This window comes from Pelodiscus sinensis, chromosome 8 (assembly GCF_049634645.1).
Source record: "Pelodiscus sinensis isolate JC-2024 chromosome 8, ASM4963464v1, whole genome shotgun sequence".
Taxonomy (NCBI): domain Eukaryota; kingdom Metazoa; phylum Chordata; order Testudines; family Trionychidae; genus Pelodiscus; species Pelodiscus sinensis.
The window spans coordinates 32,292,161-32,317,688 of NC_134718.1; the positions used below are offsets into that span (position 1 = coordinate 32,292,161).

At 47.2% G+C, this 25,528-nt stretch overlaps 1 protein-coding gene across 6 annotated transcripts in view; it reads left to right on the forward strand.

Moving 5' to 3' along the window:
- LRRC20 (leucine rich repeat containing 20) overlaps nt 1-24,599 on the forward strand; it is a 260,366-nt gene extending 235,767 nt beyond the window's left edge. For all 6 annotated transcript variants that reach the window (XM_075934983.1, XM_025184483.2, XM_006122779.4 and 3 more), the window contains one exon: nt 22,309-24,599. In XM_075934983.1, the coding sequence (XP_075791098.1) occupies nt 22,309-22,460 (152 nt within the window). In that variant the 3' untranslated portion in view covers nt 22,461-24,599. The remainder of the gene's footprint in view (nt 1-22,308) is intronic.
- Nucleotides 24,600-25,528: the final 929 nt, after the last annotated feature.

A 25,528-nucleotide genomic window follows, 5' to 3' on the forward strand; every position in this document is an offset into this window, starting at 1 on the left:
GGCAGGCCTCTACCCCGGCATCCACCTGCTACTGGGCACTGGCACGAGCTCCTTCTATGGTCGGTCCTGACTGCTTGTTCCCCTGGCTTTTATACTGGGCCTTCAGGTGGAGCATGCCCAGCAGGGCTGTGGTGTGGGGAAGGGGTCCTCGCAGCCAAGCAGGCCTGGTTAACCCCTCTCGGGCCAGTGCAGGGTTGGTACAACCTGTCACACTGTCCATGGGGAGAAGAGTACTCAGATGAGGATGATTTTTGAGAAGAGAGTGTTGCCTGCCCTAGAAATCAGCCAAGGAATAAGTGCAGACAAAGGGGGTGCATGTAGACTGGCAAGATTTTGCACAAAAGCACTTGCTTTTGCGCAAAAACTTGCCAGATGTCTACACTGGCTGCTTGAATTTGCGCAAGAGCACTGACTTTGTAATGTACAAAATCAGTGCTTCTTGCGCAAATACTTTCACGCTCCCGCTCGAAGCGCAAGAATACTTGTTCAAGAGGGCCAGTGTAGACAGGGAAGAACTGTTTTGCGCAAAAAAGCCCCGATGGCTAAAATGGCGATCGGGGCTTTCTTGCGCAAAATCGCGTCTAGACTGGCCATGGATGCTTTTGCACAAAAGCACTTTTTGCGCAAAAGCATCCGTGCCAATTTAGACGCACTTTTGTGGAAATACTTTTAACAGAAAAACTTTTCAGTTAAAAATATTTCTGCAAAATCATGCCAGTCTAGACGCAGCCAGGGTGAATTGCAGCACTGAGGCTTGTTTATTAGTACAGATACTTAATGGTACAGCAATACTCACACATCACATTCATGCTGGCAGTTTAGAGGCAGGCTGTAAGCACAGCAAGGCTGCGTCTAGACTGGCATGATTTTGTGTAAATACTTTTAACGGAAAAGTTTTTCCATTAAAAGTATTTGCGCTGGAGAACGTCTATACTGGCATGTGCCTTTGCGCAAAAGATTTGCTTTTGCGCAAAAGCATCCGTGCCAGTGTAGACGCTCTCTTGCGCAAGAAAGCTCCAATGGCCTTTTTAGCTATCAGGCTTTCTTGCGCAAGAAATTAACATTACTGTCTACACTGGCCCTCTTGTGCAAGAATACTTGCGCAAGAGGGCTTATCCCTGAGCAGGAGCATCAGAGTATTTGTGCAAGAACTACTGATTTTGTACATTACAAAGTCAGTGTTCTTGCACAAATACTTGCGGCCAGTTGTCAATCGATGGTCAGGGCAGTGTGTGTGTGTGTGTGTGTGTGTGTGTGTGTGTGTGTGTGTGTTACACCCGAGTCTTCAACTGCTGGGACACAAGGTCCTGTCGCAGCGGGCAGCCTAGGGAGGCTGACGAGTGCCCCGAGAAGTTTAACATCAGTGTCTTTGACTGCTAGGGCCAGGTCCCTTCGTGGCGGGCAGCCAACAGGCTGACAGATGCCCCAGAGTTTACAGGGAGAGCTTATTACATCTCAGTTTTTGACTGCTAGGATACAGGATCCCTTCACAGCGGGCAGCCTAGGGAAGGCTGAAAGATGCCCCACGGATCTGTCCTCTGGAAGCGACATGATCCAAATGCCCAGCTCTGCCTGTATCTGTCCCTTATGACCGGCTGGAGTTCTTTTAAATTGTGCTTGGTTCTGTTACAGCAACTGAAGGAGTCAGGCTAAAGCTTAAACAGTTACAGGTTTATTAAATAAGCTTATACAGGCAGTCCCCGGGTTACGTGGATCCGACTTATGTCGGATCCCTACTTACGAACGGGGTAAGGGAATCCTGCAGTAGCTGCCCTCCCCAGCATACTGCCGAGACGCGCCGCGGTGGTCCCGCTGCCCGCGTCCTCCGCAGCGAGAAAAGCCACTCTGCGTCTCCCTGGTCAGACCAGGGAGACGCGGAGCAAAGCCGTGGAGGATGCGGGTGGCGGGACCGCAGCGCATCTCGGCGGTCCCACCACCTGCGTCTCCCTGGTCTGCTGGGGGGGGCGCAGCTACCAGACCAACCCAGCAGCACTCCAGCTGCTCTGCCCCAGGCGTGTCTGATTCAGCTGCTGTTGGTCAGTTTCAACAGCGGCTGAATCTGGACGCCTGGGACAGAGCAGCTGGGGTGCTGCCACGTTGGTCCCCGCAGCGCCGCACCTCGGTGCTGCAGGGACCAACCTGGCAGCACCCCAGCTGCTCTGTCCCAGGTGTCCCCAAGTCAGCTGCTGCTGAAACTGATCAGCAGCTGATTCCAGGAAGTCCGGGGCAGAGCAGCTCTGTTTCGGGCTTCCTGTAGTCAGCCGCTGGTCAGTTTCAGCAGCGGCTGAATCGGGGACACCTGGAGTACAATATGTACCAGTTCCGATTTTACATACAAATTCAACTTAAGAACAAACCTACAGTCCCTATCTTGTACGTAACCCGGGGACTGCCTGTAAATCATATGGTTACAATGGCTATTGCTCTATTTCTTAACTGCTAGCAAATATAGATCTTAAAAATGGTTACAAAGAAAATAAAGATAGAAAATAAAAATAATGGTACCAAGTGACAGCTTAATCTTTAAAGAGCTCTAAGTCTATGTGTACACTTAAGACAAAGGACACATCCAGGTACAATTTTTACCCCCTTCTGTGCCTCTCGACTCCAGCGTATCAGGGCAGGGCCGGTCCCTCAATTCCTAGGAAAGATGAATACGAGGTGGGCGTCCCCGTGGAACCTCGGGAAGCCAATCACCTAACCCGACCAGCAGATAGATGGTAGATTGACGCTCAGAGTAAGTGTGCTGCTGGACCCATCTTTATACCCATAGGGGCCCATATCCTCTTTCTTATCTAAGATGCCAAATTGTGTTGGTCCGTCTTTGTGACGTCAGTTCTTACAAGGGAGTTTCAACTTAATTTACACTTGCAAGAGAGAGAACTAAATTGTGAGTACTAGACATTCTTTATTGGGTGGGAGATTCCTCCCCCCCACCGACGGCTGTGTGTTCGTATCAATATAGGTGCCAGCCAAGGCAGTTCTCGCAACCTTGATGTCAACAATTGGCGTATCTCTGTTCACAGCCATCCAGGGTCATAGCAGCCAGCATATCCGGGCCTTCTGTCAAGGCATCAAAGACTCTGCTGATTTTACTGCTCTGTCTATGCCCTGTATGCTTCCAGGCAAGCAAAAATGGATGTTACAAGGGGAGTTCCTGTCTGGCTACACCAGTGTAGACAGGCGGCAAGATTTTGCGCAAAAGCAGCTGCTTTTGCGCAAAATCATGCCAGTCTAGACGCAGCCCAAGGGTTAGTTTCAGTTTCACAGGTGGCGAAGGCTGGCCTGGCAACAGCTCCCCGGAGATCAGCCACGAGGCAATGAGAGTCCCCAGAGTTATTGCAGGAGGGCTCTACTGCTTCTGGTCTGGTCCCAAGCGTGGCATGCTGTTACATCTTTTCTGAGGAGAAAAAGACTCCACCTGGCTGCCCATCACCAATTTATGCACTTTGCAGGAGTTTTCCTTAGCTCTAAAAGGTAATATACATGATGTGCTGCTTTATAATTGGCGGGTTCTCACTCATATGTCCTCTTGCATACACTGACAGGTTACATATTCATAAGCATAAACACAATAGAATCTGTTAAAGCAATGTGGTTTTAAAGCAAGCACTTAACATTATTGGGAATTTTCCGCATTTGCTCAACATAACAGGAACTGCTCAAGCTGCAGCCAAAAGGGCAGATGAGGGGAAAGGGAACTATGTCTGGTTACATTCCCACCCCTTGATCAATAATATAACTGATCACAATAAGGACTGTTGGACAGCAGCCCCCCAAAACACTTGATGGAGCTTGGTGACTCGCTGAACCTATGGCATAATAAAACAATATGGCTGTGTCTACACTGGGCCACTTATTCCAGAAAATCAGCTGCTTTTCCGGAATAAGCTGCGAGCTGTCTACACTGGCCCTTGAATTTCCGGAAAAGCAACGATGCTCTACTGTACAAAATCAGCCGCTATTCCGGAAAAACTATTCTGCTTCCGCTCGGGCATAAGTCCTTATTCCGGAACACTGTTCTGGAAAAGGGCCAGTGTAGACAGCCCAGTAGTCTTTTCCGGAAAAAAGCCCCGATCGTGAAAATGGCGATCGGGGCTCTTTTCCGGAAAAGCGCATCTACATTGGCCACAGACGCTTTTCCAGAAAAGGGGCTTTTCCGGAAAAGCAGCCTGCCAATGTAGACGCTCCTTTTCCAGAAAAACTGAAAACGGAATAGTATTCTGTTTTAAGCAGTTTTGGAAATTCATGCCAGTGTAGAGACAGCCTAAAAGTATAAAAATATATCAAGAATATTCAGTAAAATGACAATGGGGTGCATTAAACACTTTAGAATTCCTGAAGCTTTGGGGGACCAACCGGTCCTTGAAAATATCCCACCAATAACGCTTGGTTAGGTTGACTACTTCATTGCCCAGTTGTTCAATCTGGCAGTGTTTAACTAAAACAAGAATTTGGGTGGTTACTGCAGACTGGGCTACTCATTGGGCTACATCAGAATTCTTGTTTAAGAGCTTGGTCCAAATGGACCAGTTCTGGAGAGGGGGAAGAGTCAGACAGGGCGTAAGGGCCAAAACATCAATGGTTTGGGGTGAGGGTGGCACCCATGCACTATGATGAGTATCGTTGACCAGAGCAACCGGACACATTGTGGGTGTATTAGGTATGGCTATCAGTAAAATTATATTCTTTGCCTCAGGGCAACCAGTAACAGGAAAGATTTTTGTGTAAGGTTGTGACATACATAGAGGAAGGCCCTATGTTAAGAACAGATACCCTATTCTGCAATGGTTGGAAAACAGAGACTCTCCTTCTCGGGGCCAGCATGAAGAAGCAGGCATCCTGAAGCACTGAGCGAGGTGGACAGACCCAAGAGCCCAATTTAACCTGCAAGCAGTGAACAGGGGGGGTGAAGTGTCCCAAAGCTGGAGTCCAGTGGGACTGAGTTCTAAGGGGGAGCCATAACGGGTCCACTGCTGACTAGAGGTTTTCAACTAGCTGTCAAGGGATGGTAGCTGGTTTGGTGCCATCCTGAATTTGTAAGCAGAGCAAACCCTGCCTTGGTCCCATTGAAGTCCATGAAGAGCTGTGACTAAAATCCCAGTCCAGATTAGGGTCCTGCCAGACCCAAAGGTGAATTGCACCACTATTCATTTGGGACACTTGACCCTCCCACCAAATTTGTGTTTGCAAATGCCTCGCCACACAGAACTGGTCCCAAGAGCAGCAAGCCCATGTGGACACCGTCACTCAGAGGAGTTACCACTGAGCTATCCAATGACAGCTGCAGGAGAAAAAGACAGTCTTTTTCTCCTCAGAAAAGATGTAACAGCATGACTTAGCACTGCAGGTAAGTCAGAGGAGCTATTAGATGACAACTTTGCGCATTCCCCTAGGCATGAACCCATGACTGCCAGTTTATTAGCAAGAACTTCCACATTTATGGAATTGAGGATTCCCATTCCCGCCCCTGTGTGCACTTCATGAACAGGGACCACCCCCCTTTTTGTTCATCTGTGTTTCATACCACTTTAGGTAACTACCTAAACTTTAAAACGTTACTTTTACTAGCTTAAACCATTACCATACCAAGCTACTAAATTTCCTGTGCCTATACTTCCTATTTTACCCCTTCCATTGATCCCCCTCTTAGCTCTTTCTTGTTTGGGCTCCATCCTTTTTTTACTTGCTGAACCTTCCTTTTCTACCTACCCACTCCAACTTCTGCTTTACTTGCAATATTTCCTTTTAAAAAAAAATACACAACAATGCTAGCATTGAGACAAACACCACAAAACAAACATAAAACATGAAACATAAAACATAATCTTGATTGCGACAATACATCCATGTTATTGTTGATGCTCTTTAGCTGGTACCAGCTCTTTTGATGTTCTGAAAAACAAAAAGAACATTTTTCTACCCCTTTGGCAGTCATACATTATATCTCGTAAAACTTCCTTTTTTTAACAAATATTTTTGCTGATTTGCCTGCAGTAACCCCAATACTTACGTATACTTTTGTTCTATAAACCGGTCAGGTTTCAATAATTTCTTTCCTTTATGGGTTTAGGGTGAATTATGCCACTGTTTATTAAATTAATGATGAGGCAATGTACCTCAGCTTCCTTTTTATACTCCGGACAAGATGTGTTTTCAACTATCACTTCCTGTTTTAGCAATGTTTCTAGAATGTTCCCAGTTGCTCATTTGGCCTTAGGAGAATAGTATTACTGCTTTTAGGGCAGACTGGAGAGCCATCAGTTTTATAGGGTCCCCCAGGTAACAGCCACAGTCATATTTGTCTGTGGCCCAAATCTCAAGTATCAGGCTTTTCCACATCTTCTGGTCCTCCAGTGACACTTGCCAAGCCCAACAAGTTTGCCACAGAAGCCACACTGCCATGGCTGTCTGTCCCTTCTTATCAGGTTTATACAAAGTCATCTATTTTTCATAGTTATTCTCCAATTCTGGAATCATGCCTCCTCTCCCCTCCTCCCTCTCCTCCCCCCCCCCCCCCCCCCACCAAGATCACCCCGGGACTCCAGGAATCGGTGCCTAAATTCTGAGGCCATACCAGAAAGGGTGAGGGGTCACCCACAGTGCCCCATTCCCGCTTCTCCATCTCTTCCCGTCCACCCTTACCTTTACTGAGCAGGGGCATGATGTTTGTCCTATCCCCCTTTGCATCTGGCACTACCCACGCACATCGACCAATCCAACTATGGGAGCCAGGAAGTCAAGAGTTCCTGACACTACTTGGGCGCTCACTAGCCTACGCATGTGACAGTCAAGAATGGGAACACTGTCAGATGCTGCTTGAGCTCAAATTAATCCTTTGCTGCTCAGCATTCTCTACCATTGAATGTTGCTGGCCCTTGAAATCAGCCAAGGAATAAGCCCAGACAAAGGGTGAACTGGAGCAGCATTAAGGCTTGTTTATTAGCACAGGTTCTTAATGGTATGGCAATACTCACAAACACATCACATTCAGGCTGGCAGTTTAGAGGCAGGTTGTAAGTACGACAAGAGATAGTTTCAGTTTCATCGTGGAGTCCCTTTGGATCCGCAGGAGGCTCTACTGCTTCTGGTCTGGTCCAAGCTTCGCATGCTGTTACATCTTTTCTGAGGAGGTTCATTTGTTGTCTGTTCTAAACAATGACAGTGCATTGAAGTTGTTCTAGATCTGAAATTTTACAATACGTCATTGGAGATGGATTACATCTTAGATGCTGGTGAGGCAGTGAAAGGCACCATGGTGAATTCACTTATCACATGGCTCTCACATCTGCGCAGCTGAGTAAATGTAGATATTGTACATGTGCATCACTTAACACTAAACTAAAAAGCAACCATTTTGGAGGTGGAGTTGGTGCAGCCACTACAATAGTGCCAGAATAATGACACATTTTTAGGGTTAAGAAGTGAAAACTCATATCTAATGAAAGCAAGGTGGGAATTACAGTCCATGAAATGTTAGTCTCCTAACACCATTGTCTTTCACCACATATTAATGGAGAAGCTATGCCACCTTCTGAGTCACCAACATTTCCCTCATCATCTGACTTTATTTTGGATTCTTCCCATTCAAGTACTGAGTAGGTGAGCTTCTGCTTCCACTGAAAGGTCTAACAAGACCACATGCTAAGATGGTCAGACTGTACTGATATTTTTGCTGAATTTCTAGAGGCTTTTTGTGTTCTCCCACACCATTGCCATATGTGGCAGTCTTGTTTAAAAGAAAGAATCAGGATTGAAATGCGAAGGAAATTGCTGGTTAAAGTGTTCTGCAGCCAGAGCTGTAGTCCTAGTAAACTCCATTAGAATTTTTCAACTGATCTCTATTAGTTTCTAGTGCCAGAAATCATGATACTAATATCTATTGTTTTGTTTACAAACACAATTAGTCAGCTGAAATTAATCTACATTATCCACTAGGAGAGCTGTGTAGGGCTCAGAACTGGCATAGCAAATCAGGAATGAAGCAATGTTATTTTCAAAATGACTTTATAAGGGGTACACTCAAAGGTGAGACGTTAGTCTTTCTTGGATTTTGGGCATTCACATGTTAGAATTCATTGTCTTTAGTAGACAAGAGAGGAGGCAGGTTGGCCAACACTGGAGAGAATAGAGAAAAGTGTTCTAACAAGTCTTCTCTGAACCCCTTTTTGCCTTTGTTCAATGTGCGTATAGATAATCTTTTAAAGTTTGTTTGTGAAGCTGTCATTCTGTTTCTCCATGGAGAGCGGGTATCGACTCCTGATCTTTGTTTGTAGTTCAATCACTTCTCCAGTGATACTGACCTTGCTGTCAGTCGATTGTTCAGTTTGAAATAAAAAAGCTTTTCCCCAATAAAAAGGTACTCTAGAAATCTTTCTGTTCTTCCTAGGTCTCTGATCTACTGGCCTTGAGCATCCCTTCTGATAACGTTTCAAAATATCAGCATCTTCATCTGCCTTGGATAGGACATTTGTCTTTTAGCAAAGATATGGCAGTTTATCAAAGTTTCAGAAAAATTTGTTTCTAATCAGTTGTCTTTTTCTAACATTTCCCTAGTTTCCCTGTAATTATCTGAATAGCATGTTTACCTTATACAGCTTTCAAATATTAATTCCTTCCAGCCCACTTTTGGACTCAACTGACCTGTCTACCATCCTGCAATAGCAGACTGTATGTGCAGTAGAACAGTGACTAGATTAGCTTTGCAGCTCTAATTTTGAATGAAAAGTTGTTTAGATTGCCAAATATGTAAATAAATATTCCTTTCAGTCTTTCTGTGCATGCTCTTAAGTTAAATTATTTATGTTTTGCACAGGTGCTGACTTTTGTTTTTGTCAGTGAGTGCTCCTCTCTGCTCCTCTTCTCCCCCTTTGCAAGCAGCAGGCGGAACCTGGGGAGAGGAAGCAAGTGAGAACAGGGCCCCAGGACAGAGCATGGCTTGGAAGGAAGAGGCAAAGTTGCAGGAGGGACCCTGGTGAGAGCGGGGATGGGGCGTAAGGGCAAATCAGGGGGTGGAGCTGTGGCCTGGGCTCCAGGGCCCACAAAAGATTAATCAGGTCCTGCTGGGAGCACTCCCACTTTGGGGGGGGGGAGGGTCGGGCCCCAACACAGGCATGAAGTTGGGGCTTATGATGTTTTGTAACTCAGGCAGGTGGATGGGGCTGACTGGGGGTGCTTCTCATCCAAGACTGCCCAGCCTCAAGTCTCCAATCCCCCAAAGACCCTTTAGAAAAGATGGGGGAGAAGGCTAAAGCTCCCTTCATCTCCCCAATTCATACAGGAACATTGCTGGCTGTACCCTTTTGTGAGGGCATGAGTGGAAAGTGCACAGTTTCCTGCATTCCTCACTTTGGCTGGGAAGTGCAGGGGGCAGGCAAACCTCGACCTGCTTCAGCAAGGGAACTTGCACCCCTCCCTCAGCTGTGCCTGCTGGAGGTGCAGCGGCTACGGAGAGGTATTTCACACTTGGCCCCAAGCTGCTGCAGCGAGAGGGTTGGGGTAGTCCTGTGTCCCCAGGACAGTCTGCATATTGGACCTCTCATTCCCAGCCTCACCTCAGAGCAACGCTTCAAGTAAAGCATGTATATTTTCATTTTATTTTCCAAAAAAAATTGAGTTAAGGGTCTGAGCAACACCAGGTAAATGTTCAAGTATTTTATAACATGGAGAATAGTTGTCCATCTGTGGATACAAACATTTCACTGTAAGTTAGTATTATGCAGTTTGTAGCCTTTGGAGATTATTGTATTTGTGAATTTAATGCACACTTTTATTACACGGTGTTTAATTCTCTTTTACACCAGTTGTTGGTCTCAGGCAAACCTGTCAATCATTCTGGCAGAGCCAAGAGAACACATGCAGCATAGTTTACAAGAGAGTGAGAATAATTACCGGGCAAACTTCTTTTTACAGTTAGTTTGAGAGGAAGTATTGGGAGTTTTGCATTTCACTGCATCTACTAGTAACTGCTCCATCTTATCTTTGGTTTGCAGTTGTTTGACTCTTAACAAATCATATGATTCTTTGTCAGTGTGATTATACCATATGATTTGTGTTTGTTTATTGAATTCCAGAGAAATTACTTGTTTTGCACTTTGATCACTTGTATTATGTTAACCAGTTATACTAGACTTCGATGCATGTGTATTAGCACCAGAAGGCTCCACCCATGTGCAGGCAATGAAACCATGTTTGCGCCCATGGTGGGAAAATTGCATACACTGTGCTGCTTGAACCCCCAACCATACACCAAAATTGTTAGCAGTGGTGCATAGGCATTTCACATAACCATTGAAATTGTGCATATACCAAAGGGTACACGGGCCCAGAGACAGTTTTTATAAAGGTTCTCTGTGAACAATCAGGGCTTCCCTAGCTCCTCCTGTCTCGCTTCCTGCTATCATAGCAGGGCTGGCCTCACCATGAGGCGAACTGAGGTGGCTGCCTCAGGTGCCAGACTCTGGGGAGGCGCCACTAGGACCCAGAGGCTGTGTCTACACCGGGCCACTTATTCCGGAAAAGCAGCCGCTTTTCCGGAATAAGCAGCGAGCTGTCTATACTGGCCGCTTGCTTTTCCGGAAAAGCAATGACAATCTACTGTAAAATTGTCAGTGTTTTTCTGGAAAAACTATGCTGCTCCCGTTCCGGAAAAGGGCCAGTGTAGACAGCACAGTAGTCTTTTCCGCAAAAAAGCCCCGATCACGAAAATGACGATCAGGGCTTTTTTCCGGAAAAGCGCGTCTACATTGGCCACGGACGCTTTTCCGGAAAAAGTGCTTTTCCGGAAAAGCATCCAGCCAATATAGATGCGCTTTTCCGGAAATACTTATAACGGAAAAACTGTTCCGTTTTAAGCATTTCCGGAAAAGGGTGCCAATGTAGACACAGCCAGAATGTAGGAAATTGTGTCTGCTGCTGGTGCATATCTATTCTCTCTGCTCCAGATGCACAGAGATGGTGGAGTGCTGTGCTGAAGGAAGGTGGGCACAAGAGACATAACAGGCAGACAGGAGAAAAGGTGGCATGGGGGCGTCATTTGAGCTACCCGTCTCAGGTGCCAAAATGTTGTGGGCCAGCCCTGTATCATGGCAGAGAAACAATGTATCTTTAAAGGCTCCCATGGGCTCGATTCCTACTCTTTTAAAACCAAATCCTGCCTCTGGAGCAAGAGCCGCTGGGACCACCACCGCCACCGTTGCTGCTACCATCCCCAGGTCGAGCGCACCCGCAATGCCAACCCCGGGGGGCCGCCTGCCCTGCTGCGGTGGACAGCCCCTTCGCTGCTGCCCCAGACACTGGACCGGCCAACGTCATGGCCGCCGCAAGCCCAGTGTCTGCAGGTGGGGTTTCCATCGGCCACAGGACTGGGGTAGGAAGCAACCCAGGTCAAGGTGGGCTCAGTGTGTTTTGGGAAGAACTCCTCACTGAGCCAGTGGTGGGAACCATCCACCACTAATAGGGCCCTGGGTTGCGGTCCGGTGGAGAAGGAGGGCCCGGACCTCCCTACCCCATCCACCCAGAGCGTGTGCTAGGACTCAGGGCCTGCTTTGACCTGGGACTAGGCCGCTGGGCCTGCGTTTGTGCTGGACTAGGCCTCAGGGCCTGCATTTAAAAGACTAGGCCGCTGGGCCTGCATTGAAAGTTTTTCATAAAATCTCCCACAAATGCTAGCAATGCATTTTTACCATACACTTTTCCAACGTTCTTAGCATAAGTTGTCTAATATTTTTACTGCAGATCTAGACAATGTGGTGCTAAAATACCAGCAGCCTTTTTGCACACGCTGCTCAAAAAGGTTCCGTTCCATCAAGTGGCTTTCATCTTCTCAGCAGGCACCGCAATGTGAACTCTTGTTCATACCAATGGGTATTTCTGTTAATTAAACAGTCGTTTGATCTGGGCAAAGTGTGTGGCCCCTTTATTATTATTCCAGTGCTAGTAGGAAGTTGGCAGGTGTTAAAATAATGTGTAGTTGGAGGATTTTCTAAAATATTCTGTTCCACATTTTTATCATGTTTATGCAGGAAAAAAGGCACAGTATTAATTTAGGTTATAAAATATAAAATAGCAAAAAAAACCTGTTTTATCTCAACCAAATTTTCTGATGTTGGGAGACATTAATAACCCTGTCACCTGTATGGGTATGTCTACACTAGCTCGTGAGTTCGAGCTAGGTAGGCAAATGAGGGCAACTGGAGTTGCAAATGAAGCCTGGGATTTAAATATCCTTGCTGCATATTAAACCCATTACTTCTGGTCTTACCTTCTGTGGACATGGAGAACAACTGATTACACTCCTTTTTTCTAACAGCCTTTACACAGTTGGGCTTTATCTACACTACAGGGTTTTTGTGCAAGAAGCTTTTTGCGGAAGCGATCTTCTGCGAAAACTTCTTGCGCAAAAGTGCATCCACACCTCAATAGTGCATCGCAAGAGCGATGTGCTTTTGCGCAAGAGAGTATCCACACTGCATGGACACTCTTGTGCAAGAAAGTTCTGATTGCCATTCAGAGAATGGCCATCAGAGCACCTGTGCTTTTTGTGATAGGCTCTTTTTGCACAAGAAGCCCCTGTTGAGCATCCACACACACCTTTTTGTGCAAGAACTCTTGTGCAAAAAGGAGTTATGTCTCATAGAAGGACGTATACCTACACCGCAAAAAGCCTTCTGTTCTGTCGATAGACTGTAGATTTTCTTGTGCAAAAACCTGCAAAGCATCCACACCTCAGGCACGTTTTTGTGCAAAAACAACTGTTTTTGCACAAAAACCTTGTAGTGTAGACATAGCCTTGAAGGTTATTTTTCAAGTCCCCCCCATAGTCATCTTTTCTCAAGATGAAGCATGCCCAGTTTTTTAACCTTGCTACATAGGTCAGGTTTTCCAAACCCTTTACCATTTTTGTTCTCATCTCGACTCTCCAATCTGTCCACTGGTTTTCTAAAGTGTGGCACCCAGAACTGAGGCCTCATCAGTGATGAATAGAGCAGGTCAGTTTCCTCCCATGTCATATACACAACACTCCTGCTAATACACTCCAGATTGATATTAGCCTTTTTTCTTATTTGTCACATTGTTGATCCATATTCACTTTGTGATCTGTTCTCACCCCCAGCCCTTTTCAGCAGGATGACTAACTAGCCAGTTATTTCCCATGTTATAGCTGTGCTTTCTCTTCCTGAGTGTAGTACTTGGCACTTGTCTTTATTGAGTTCCATCTTGTTGATTTCAGAACAATTTTCCAATTGGTCAAGGTCATTTAGAATGCTAACCCTGTCCTCCTGTACCCCCCTGCTCCGCGCCACTCCCTAGCTGTGTGTCATCTGCAAATGTTATGAGCATCTTCTCCATTACATTAGTGAAGTTATTATTGAAAGTATTGAATAGTACCAGACCCAGGACTGACCCCTCTAGATAAGTGTGACGAGGTGGTGGCGAGATCCGTCACCTCACCTACTTGTAACTCGATTCCGCTCAATACACTGCCCAGTTCCAAATCTCCCGGGCGGAGTGGGGGGTCCGGGCCCACCCTCACTCCGGACCCCGACCCAGGGCCCTAACACCGAGAGTGTGCCTCTCGGTGGTAGCAGGGGGGCTAGTACCCCAAACACACCTGCTCCCGGGTTCCACTGCCCGCCCTGGGCCCTTCTCCACTCCGCTGGCCCTTGGCTGCGCCGGTCACCCGCTGACTCCCGCGGGCTGCCTGCCTCCTCCGCTTCCCCCTTGCTCGGGCCTCTTGGTCGTCTCCTCTCCCTCCTGACCTCCTGATTCCCCTGGCTCCGACCGCCCTTCCCTGGTCGCTGCCGCCTCCTTTATGCTCCCCCTCTCTTCCGGGTTCCCCGGCGTCGCGCCCATGACGTCATCACCGGTGCGCCCGGGCGCCGCGTGATGACGTGTCCCTCCCTCGCGAGGGCCGGCCGCGCTCGTTATCTCCCTCTCGGCTACCCCGGTCGGCGTTAGCGAGTGACGGGGTTGCTCCACCCCGTCACAATAAGCCTTCCTGGTTTAACAGCGGAACATAACTGTTCTTTGAATGTGGACTCTTAAACAGCTCTGCATCCCCCTTATGTTAATTTAATCTTTGTCACATTTCTCTAGTTTGCTTATGAGAATGTTACGTGGGACTGTGTAAGGATAAAGCATGTCTATTGCCTTCCCCTGTTCACTTCCCACTAGGCCAGTAACTCTGTCAAAGTAGGAAATTAGGTTTGCTTGGCATAATTTGTTCTTGACAAATCCAGGCTGACTATTGCTTATAAGCCAATTTACAAAATGATTGTTTGATCAATTTGTTCCAGTATCTTTGCAGATATTAGTGAGGCTGGATGGGCTATAATTCCTTGAGCCACCTTTGTTTCCCTTTTTAAAGACTGGTATTATGTTTGCACTTCTCCAGCCCTTCAGGATCTCACCAGTCCTCCATGAGTTCTCAAAGAAACAACAGTGTATAATATGTCTGTGACGTAGTGGGGGTGCTGTCTGCTCTGTAACCCGGGGTTCCCCCATGCTGTGATGTGTGATTCCCACTGACTCACCCACATGTGTATTGGCCCAGACACCTAGTCCCAGCCTGAGCAGATAACTCTTCCCCGGGGAGAGACAAAGGAAGGGAGGCGGAGGCAGCCACCTAGCTAGGGGGCAGGGCCTGGGAGCTGGGCAGTCTTTTGGCTGGAAAACCATGGAGAGAACAGACTAAGCAGAGTGCTGGGAGTTGAGGGGCCTAGACACCCGTCCCCCAAGAGGTCTAGGGCTGCCAGCCCCTGACTCCTTATGGGTATGTCTACACTACAGCACTAATTCGAACTAACTTAATTCAAATTAGTTAATTCGAACTAAGCTAATTCGAACTAGTGCATCTAGACCTAAAAACTAGTTCGAATTACCATTTTGCTAATTCGAACTAGCATGTCCACATTAAGTGGACCCTGAACCGGGGTTAAGGATGGCCGGAAGCAGTGCCGGCAGGGCATCAGATGAGGACTTAGAGCGTTGAGCTGCTGTCTCAGACTAGCCGAGGGCTGTGCTTAAAGGGACCTAACCCCCACCCCGGACAGACAGTTCTCAAGGGTGCCCCGTTTTCAAAGCAGTCCTGGCTTGGAGAGCCCGGAGTACCCACACTCGGCACATCACAGCACTCGGCCATCAGCCCGGCTGCACTTGCCGCAGGCTGCCATCTGCGGAGAGGGGGTAATTGGGGGGCTGCAGGAGACCTTCCACCCCCAGAAGCCCGCAGAGCCAGCCCAGTCCTCCCCATCGGGGGCTCGTACCCCATTCCACCCTCACCTCCTTCCACTTACCCTTCCCTAGCCCCCCTTCCTGATGTACAAAATAAAGGACACATGTGTTCAAAAATAGAAACTCTTTATTTAACAAAACTGGGGGAAACTGGGAAAAGGAGGTGGGAGAGGGGAAGAGAGAGGGTGGGAGAGGGGAGGGGGAAAACTGGGAGGAGGGAGCTGGAAAGGGAAGGCAAGGGAAAGGAGGGGGTGGGGAAACTCAAGGATCAGGAGTGGGGGTCTCGCCGGGCCAACCGCCTCCCAGCACAGTGAGGGAGGGGGCCTCGGCGTCCCCGGGGGGATGGGGTGGAGGGTGCGGAGGTTGAGGTGGGGGGTGTGGACATTGAGGAAGAGGGTGTGGGGGTTGAGGAAGAAGAGATGGGAGGGAGAGCAGGAGTGGGAGGAGGGACAGCAGTTGGGGGGGCAGCAGGCGCAGGACCGGCACGGGGCACCATGCTCTGCAGCAGGACCTGCAGGTTTGTGCTCAGCCCTCGGACCTCAGCCAGCAGCTCGTGGCGGAGCTGCAGGTCTGCCCACATCCAGGCCTCCAGTGTGCGGTGCACAGCTCGCAAGGACCCCAGGTGCTGGTTCCAATACTCCTGCTCCGTGCTGGGAGTCCGGAGCAGGCCGCGGGTGCGGGAGCATGTCCCGGGCGGGGTGGTGCGCCCTGCACGAGCAGCTGGTGCAGCTGTAGAGAAAGAAGAGAAGTGGTCAGTTCTCCCTGGGAACACAGAGGATGATGCCCAGCCCCCTCCCTCACCCCGCAACGTGAGGGTGACCATGTCCTGCACCGTCACAGCCGCTGTGCTTGTACAGAGGCCATGGTCAGGATGTCTGGCTCTCCCCGGGACTGGGAGCTGCCCCAAGAAAGCACCCATGTCCCTGTGCCATGTATAGTGTGGCCGGGGCGGCGCGGGGGAGGGGGAGATGTCCCCTGCCTCCGTGTAGAGGGGACATGTGAAGGGAAAGCATCCTGCCGGGTCCCGCCCCGGGGTTGGGAGCATGTCAGGTCTCTTCGCACAAGCATGTGCCTATTGGGCCATGGCCCCTGGGTGTCACGCAGCTGGAGCCACCTGCCCAAGGGTGGCATGGCACGTGCGAGCACATGCACAGGTGTCTGCGTGATTCGTGGAAGGCATGGCCTACGTGCGTGGTTTCTGGTCTCCCTCCTACTCCCCCCCCCCCCCCCCGAACTACTTAATTCGAACTACTTACCCGGTACGGTCTCCCTGGATGCTGGGACATCCTGTGGTGGCCCCTCTGGTGTGCCCGGGTCAGGGCTCTCCGGTCCCGGCTCGCTGTCCCCCGGGCTGGCACAGACCGCCCCGCCCCCCAAGAGTCGGTCGAGGGCGGGGAAGTAGGGGCAGGTGTCAGCCCCTGCAGCGGCGCTGCCCCTGGTGGCCCTGGCATACCCCTGCCGCAGCTGCTTCACTTTAATGCGCACCTGCTCCCGGGAGTGCCTGTGTCCCTTTCGGGCCATGGCAGTCGCTATGCGGCCATAGACGGCCACGTTCCTCCTCCTAGTGCGGAGATCATGGAGATTGGGGGCCTGCCCCCAAACCTCAATGAGGTCCATGACCTCCGCACTAGTCCAGGGGGCCGAGCACCGTCTAGGGCCCCTGGCTGGCCCCTGGGTGCTGGGGGACTGGGCAGGGGATGGCTCGCTGCCACTGGCTGCCTGGCTCATAGTGGGGCCACTGGGTCAGGGGCAGAGACTGCTGGCAGGGCTTGCTGTCTCAAGTGCCGTCTGGCCAGAGTTTACCCCTTTAAGGGCCCGGGGCTGGGGGAGAGGAGAGGAGTTTTCCTGGTTGTGCCCAGAGAGGCCACGAGGGGGAACCTGGGAAGGGCTAGCCTCCCACTAGTTCGAATTAAGGATCTACACAGCCCTTAATTCGAACTAGTAAATTCGAACTAGGCTTAGTCCTCGTGGAATGAGGTTTACCTAGTTCGAACTAAGTGCTCCGTTAGTTCGAATTAAATTCGAACTAGCGGAGCGCTAGTGTAGCGCCTATGAAAGTTAATTCGAACTAACGTCCATTAGTTCGAATTAACTTTGTAGTGTAGACATACCCTATGTCCACATCACATCTATGCTGTGGTGTATCCTGGAGAAGCAATAAACCCTCTCTATTCTACTGGCTGGCGGAGTCTCATCTTGCTAGAGACAGGGTGTAGGATTGGGGGAGGGGAGGAGGATCCTCAACATGCCGCCACATTGTCATCTTGATGCATCACGATAGGTAAGCCAGTCTCAGTGTGATATGATTGCCCAGAATAACTATGGCTGTGTCCAGACTCAGGGGTTTTTTCGGGAAAAGTAGCCTTTTTCCGAAAAAACTTCACCTGCGTCTAGACTGTAGCCGCGTTCTTTCGAAATTAAATCGAAAAACGCGGCTTTTCTTTCGACGGCGGTAAACCTCATTTCACGAGGAAGAACGCCTTCTTTCGAAAGTGCTTCTTTCGAAAGAAGGCGTTCTTGAATGTAAATAGGGCTTCTTCAAAAGAGAGCATCCAGACTCACTTGGTGCTTTCTTTCGAAAAAGCGGCTTGCTCTTTCGAAAGTTCCGCGTGCAGTCTAGACTCTCTCTTTCGAAAGAGGCTTGCAGTCTAGACATAGCCTATGGGATTAATCTTGCAAGACACAAGCCTGTCCCAAACAAATAGGAATGATCTCATGACTTTTAGTTCAAGTGGCTTCCCTGGTGACAAGCTCATGGTCTGGGGAACTGAAGTAAGAGTGTAGGCTCCAGTTATTATCGAACAAAACTTTAAAACCTATGCTACAGCTGCTTGAATGTCCATATGTGTAATTCTTCCTCCCCTCACCAGAACTCCCAGTGCACACATGCACAGCTATACACTTTGGTACCTGTACGTTACAATTTGTAACATTTTAAATGGGGGCAGTGACATACCTCAAACATATCTCCATCATTAATACAGCAGACACCAGATTCAAGGCACCTCCCCATGGAAACACAGCACAGTAATCAGCCTCCACGGTTTGTTCTCTCACAATCTCACAGCTGCCTTTGTCTGCTTTCTGTGGGGTCTCCAGTATAACTGCTGGGATGTATTTGGTGCCTATCTTTCCACCTTCCAGTTCCAATACAATTATACAGATGCTGTCAGTCGTAGTTCTGGGATGTGGCATAAGAGAAAGCACTGATTTATCATTAATGATTTTATAAGGCATGAAGAAAATAGACATAAATAATCCAAAGCGACATAAGAAAGGAAGCTATGTATTTTAGGAAGAAGAATGCTTAGGTATTCATATCTGCTGTTGCAGTTCAGGGCTTCTTGCATAAATGTAAGGACACAATGTAGTGATTTCTACCACTGCTTTATTCTCACTTCAGGCCTGAATTTCCATCTGGAGTCTCTAAGGCTCAAAGGTGAACAAGAGTTAAATTGTCATGTTACTGAAGAAGGTAGCAAAGTCTTGGTAAAACAAAATATACAAGCGCCTATTAATATTAAATAACGCATGTGAATTTGAGTGACATAACCAGGGCTTGACAAACTATAGAATCTACTCGCCCACGGTGAGTAGATTTCAGTCGTGTGCCCTGTTTACTGGCGGTGCGCGCATGCGCAATGCGGCTCTTGTGCATGTGCAGTGCGGGGCTGGCGAGCGGCTTTCACCGCCATTTGTCAAGCCCTGGACATAACCATTATTTTACATTTCTCCCAGTCTTCACATGGCTGGTAACTGGGATGCAAGTTGTCTAAGGCTTGGTACAGTGAGGAAATATTTTGTTTCATTTTATTGGTTTTGCCATGAGCTTTGAAGATTAAAGAGGTGTATTCATACTCCTTCAGACATCTCTCTTCAGAATCTTGAACTGGAACCCTTCATAGTTTTCTTAAAGACAAGGAAGTTATTGCCACATTTTTTCAAAAGACCTGTTGTTGGGGACTGTACACAGCGGGAGCTCTCTGGAAAACAAGATAAAAAAATCTACTCAGTGTGATGTAATGTTTAAGTTAGTTTTCTCCATATAGGTAGGGGAATATCTCAAGAAGCTTTTGGGACAAGAATGTTTGAAAAGTTGTCTAAAACCATTTCACAAGGCAGAGCAGGGATTATTCCTTGCAATCTGGGACTGTTGGTCATTATGGTAATGCAAATATAAAAATAATTAATTCTATGAACATTCATGAAATACACACAAGTATTTTCTGTAAGGTTGGTTCAAATAAGGCAACTGCATATCTATTTACATTGTGACAACTGTATCTTTACAAAAGAAGTAACAGAAACATAATTTTTGTATTGTTTAATTAAACCTTACAATATGCAAAATTAACTCATTCTACAACACTTGCACCCATCTAAAGTGAGGCCACTCGTACTTTCAGCTTCCAGGGTTTTGGCAGTTTCTGCAGTTAGACCCTCTTCTTCTTTGAGTAATTGCTCGTGTCCATTCCATGTTGGAGTGCATGCTCCATAAGCACGGATTGTTGGAATTTTTTCCCTCAGAAGTACCCATTGGGCCAGCAGGGGAGCCCCCTTGAGTGGCGCCTGCATATACACGCATATATACCCCTGCTGGCCCCCTACCCCTCAGCTCCTTCTTACCGCCCGTGACAGTTGTTGGAATGCTCCTTGCTTTCTCTGCAATTGCGCCTTAGCGGTCTTAGTTCAATTTGTTGTAGTTGTAGTTTTAGTCTTAGTTTTAAATACTTTGTCATTAGCAATGTAAATAGGGGTTTGCTCTAACAGTCCCCTGTCCCTTGCCTTGGGGCGTGCCCAGGCCCCAGGGCTTTAAGCCTTGTTCTAAGTGCCTTAAGCCCATGCCCTGTGGTGACCTGCACAACATGTGCCTCAAGGGCCTGGGACAAGGGCCTGGGAGAAGTGCACCTATCGGTCAACTGTAACACCTGCCACAGTTTCAAACCTCATACTGAGAGGGACTCGGCATTGACTACTCAGAGCATGCCGGCATCGGTATGGGAGGTTCTGGGCCTGTCCAGGGTCTTCCTGGTGCCGTAACACTGTGCTAGGCACCACTCCCAATCTCCAGTGCTGCAGAAGAAATGAAGATCCAGCAGAGGCAGGTCTCCATTGCAGCACGTGCCCAGAGTGCATCCCCAGATGGGACACTCAGTTGCTTAGGGCACAGTGCCCAGGCCTTCATATCCTGCGCCTTCCCAGCACCAGTTGAGCCCTGCTCAGGACCCAAGCCTGGAATATGATTTGGCTGAAGGAGACTGGCCCTCCCTGGATACTTTTGAGGTGGCTAGGGAGCTCATTGAACTATCTTCCTCACCAGCCTCTCCCTTGGGATTTAAAGCCCTAACTTGAATTAGCTGGTATTTCTCCTGCAATGAGGTTTACCAGCTAATTTGAATTAGGGGCTTTAAATTGGAATCCTGTTTCACTGCCGCGTGTAGACGCAGGCAGTTACTTTGGGCTAGTCAATTTCTAAAATGGCGACCGGCCGGGAACATGCAAATCAAGCGCGGGATATTTAAATTCCAGGTTTGGTTTGCAATTCCAGTTGCCCTCATTAGCCTCCCTAGATTGATCTAGGGGGCTAGTGTAGACGTTCCCTTAGACCTTAGGAGTCAGGAGTTATCTTCATCAGTCAAGGTGTACCTTGCAGCCATCTCCGCCTTTCACTTGGGTTCCCAGGGCAAGTCGTTATCACAAACCCCCTGGTTCACCATTTCCTGAAGTGTCTGGATGGGCTGTATCTACATGTTCTCCAACCTTTTCCACCCTTGGACCTTAACCTGGCCCTTGCAAAGCTCACAGGTCCCCCCCCCCTTTGAGCCATTGGCGACATGCTTGCTGCTACACCTCTCATGGAAGGTCTCTTTTTTTTGTAGCCATCATGTCCACCAGATAAGTATCTGAGCTTCATACTCTAACCTCAGGTCCCCTCATGCTGTTTTTTAAAGATAAGGTCAGACTTCTCCTGCACCCCACTTTCCTGCCTAAGGGGGTGTCCCAATTCCACATTAACCAAGATATATTTTTGCCTGTGTTCTACCCCAAACCGCAGGCTTCAGGTAAAGAACAGGCTCTATGCACTTTAGATGTACGACGTGCTTTAGCTTTTTATTTAGATAGAACAAAGCCCTTTTGTAAATCTCCGCAGCTTTTTATCTCAGCTGATAGAATGAAGGGCCTCCCAGTTTATCCCCCCCTGGATCACTTCCTGTATTAAAGCTTGCTATGAACTGGCCCAGTTACCAACTCTCCCGCTTACGGCCCACTCTACTAGAGCTCAGGCCTCGTCTGTGGCCTTTGTTGCTCAGATGCCCATCCTGGACATTTGAAGGGCTGCCACCTGGTCCTCGGTTCACATCTTTGCTAATCACTATGCCATAGTGCAGAGGCCAGAGATGATACAGCTTTTGGCAGAGCAGTATTACAATCGATCTCTAGTTAGGCTCCAACTGCACCTCCAAAGGTATGGCTTGGAAGCACCTACATGGAATGGACATAAGCAATCATTTGAAAACGAAATAGTTACTCACCTTCTCGTAAATGTTGTTCTTCGAGATGTGTTGCTCCAAATCCCACTCGCCTCCCCTTTGTCAGAGATTTCCAGCAAGAAGGAACTGAAGGGGTGGAGGGAAGCAGGGTATATATACGTCCATATGCAGGCACCATTCCAGGAGCCTTCCCTGCCGGCCCTACAGGTACCACTGAGAGAAAAACCTTCTGACAACCCGTGCACGCAGTGCATACACACCTTCATGGAATGGACATGAGCAACACGTCTCGAAGAACAACAGTTATGAGAAGGTAAGTAACCATTTCTACTTATGAATAAATAATAGACATGGAAATTGAGGCATTACCAGAGCTTCCAAACCCTGCACTCTTGGGCTTTGGCTATCACAGAGAGCAGCTTCTGCCATCACTCAGATTGGATTCATTTTATTTCACAGATTGATTGCCCCTAAGCATATGAGTGACAATGATCTTTAATTCCAAAGGGCCTGACCAGCATATGTGAGTTTCTCTCTCTAGTAATCCAGGTGTCTTATTTTATGTATGTTCTTCTTGTTACAGATGTCCCCGTTGAGAAACTTTCTTCCATGGAGTCGCTGCGGAGTGTAAACCTGAAATCAAATCCACTGAATGAGGAGGTCCAGGTGATTGCCAGGCCGCTGATAAAATTTGACCTATTGGTGTCTCCAAAGGGAGCACATGCTGCTTCGTAAGCCTGAAGCACTGGCTCGGGTGCCATACATTTGGTGTGACTTCATTTGAACCTGGCTTTAAAGGGACAGCTAGGGGATCAGATTGTAGGGCATGCTGATTCAGAATGGCTCCACCAGCTTTTGCAAGCTGCATCATTCCTGCATGTGTGAGGTTTTGTAGATGTGAAGAGTGGGACGGCGGATTGTGGTGGGTTTTTTTTTTCAGAATTGGTATTTCATTGATAGAAAGAGGATCTGCTTATTGTGAATTATTTTCTGCTGTCTAAAATGCACCACACACAGAAATGCAGCAAAGTGCTAGAAATTTGCTATTTGAAAAATGAATAAATCTGTGGGGAAAAAAAGATTTAACTTTCAGGGCAACAGGAGGGAACGTGCAATGCAGAAATAGATCAGATAAGAGAGACAGTTTCCTGAGTGTATTTTCTATGCACTAGGCAAAACTAGAAATAGTGTGAGAGTAGAGCTTTCTCTGGTAAGAAACAGATCTGCTAGAAGAATAATATTTTGCTTCAGCAAAGACGAGTGTAATAGCCTACTCCAAGGATGGCCAGCCCGTAACTTGGGAGCCATATGCGGCTCTTCTCCCCCAAAAGTGTGGCTTGCAAAGCTGCTCCTGCGCCCTCCCCAACAGCCTCTGCTTTCCCCCTCCCCTCGCCCCAGCTCCCCCAGGGCCCTGGCTCCGCTGTGTTCACTGGGGCAGCGATTCAAAATGGCACTCAAGATGGTGGCCATCACTGGGAGCCTGATTTGGCAAAAAAAGCCCTAAACTTATTTTTTAAAGGAGTAGCCTCTATTTTTTGTTTGTTTGTTTGTTTGCTTAACAATTCTGGTGTGGCTCTTTGCATTTTTTCCACTGCTGTTTCAACTCTCTTTGTTAAATGGGTTGGCCATCCCTGGCCTACTCCAGTCGTGTATCAGTCAGAGCCCTGCTATTCAGCATGAAACACAGTATGGAGTAGAGGAGTGCTGGAGGGAGGCTGTGTCCCATGAATAACAGGAAGGTACTTTTTTACAGAGCCTTTCTGGTTCAGGATTGAAAATATACTGGATGGACTTTTCCTTTTCACTAATTTGATCTTGGTGGCTTACTGCTAAGATCTCAGCCAGCTGTTTTATGAAACATGTTAATTGGGCACCTCTATGAGCATCAAAACAAGCATTACTATACAGAGGTCCTCTTAGGAAAAAATATCCTTTCTACAGACATCTCCTTTCCTTCTCTGGTTCTCATTCAGCATTTGATTCACACAGCATAATGATCAACCCTCCCACTTTTTTGACAGATTAGTTGATTTTGTCCATGATAAATAATTTCTGTTCAGCCTCTTTGGACTTGTCTTCACTGCAAAGTTAACTCAAATTATAATTTAAATGTTGCCCTTCATCCAAGTTCCATCCACACAAAAAACTCTTTACAGAAGTGTGATGGACATTTAAGTCAAGTTGGCAGACCTGAGAGGGAAGGCATAGACCAAAAGTCAAGCCAGTACAACTCATCAGCTGCTAACATGGCCACTCTGTAACATAGACATAGGCTAGCTCCACTTGAGTGCCAACAGTCCTCCAATGCCTTCCCACAATTCCTTTTCCTGTGACCTAAAAAAACAGATAAATTCTCTCAATTTACTGGAAAAGAATTCATAGAATGGCTTATTTTACTACATCACTAAGAACCATGGATTGTGTGCGTCTCCAGAGTGTCACACTAATGAGTGCAGCTCCAGAGTGGATACCTGGGGTGGAGTAACTCAAATGTAGATAACTTGTTATATTCCTAGTGTAATATTATTGATTGGCAGTTTATTGATATTAAGATGTGAAGGAGTGAAGGAATGTTCAAACCTGTTTGAAAACCTATGGTTTCCAGCTCACTCCAGTATGAACACAATGAAACTTTACTATGAAGTAAAGTAGATGGTTGGTGTTGTAACATTGGCCAATTAGTAGAAGCAGTGGGATGGATTCCTAAAGCTCTGCTGACAAAAAGTAATTTTCATTTAATAAGCATGTGAACTATCAAGTGCCAAAATAAATGTATCATTGTGCTACATCTCTTGTATGTTCACTTTCAAGTGAGCAGTTTTGTTGCTGCCATCTGGCCTTGGGATTATAAAGATGATTTCTTTAATCAATTGATACATTGTGTGAACTGAATGTTCTTTTATGCTCTGGCTTTGAAATCACAGTACCTGTGCTTTCCTTTTTAAAGCCACGCTCTTGATGTCAAGTTCCTGATGGAAGAAGCGGTACATGCATATGTGACTATAATACTGTATATTAATTCAGGATTTTTTTGTGACTGCATATTGATGTTAGAGAAATCAACATTGTACTACTCCAGTTACCAAGATGACTGGAGTCTGGTAACATGACTTTCAGATTCCGTGATATGGTACATCCATAAAAAGAGAGCATAGAGGAATATGACAAGTTAATTTAAGATTCAGCCCAGTCTCATCCATCTTTTATACCTACATGATAATTGATGTTAATAATGACAACCCTTAGGTCAATGCAAGATCCTGAAGTGCCTTCTGAGTAACCAAAAAAAAAAAAACCCTAAAACTATACTGAACATAATTTAATCTACGTGTTATTTTCACAACCTGAGGGTACATCCTACTCTACACATAGTGATATGTAGAATCATGAGATAATGTACTGTGAAAACGCCTAAATGCTTCAAGAATTCAGTGATTTTGCAATGTAGTACTACTACTGGATGGGTGAGCACCTGTAGACTATTTTATACTTTATTCATTTTATTGTATTCTAATACTTTGAAAATTAGTATTTCATTGGCAAAGTACAAGTCTCAGTTAACCAGAATATTCTATTAACCAGCACCCAACATTGTGGATAACTGTGTTTAACTTAGAAAAATCCTAGACTGGATGCCATTCATGTTTTTGAGATTTAGACATATTTTAGAATATGCACCAAAGACTTCCCTAGTTGTGACTGATACATTATCTAGGAGTCCTATTGGTCATCTAGATTCTTCAAAGGCTCTCAGAGATGCAGAAGCACATGTGGGTGCCATATTGAGTTGTCTGCCAACCTCA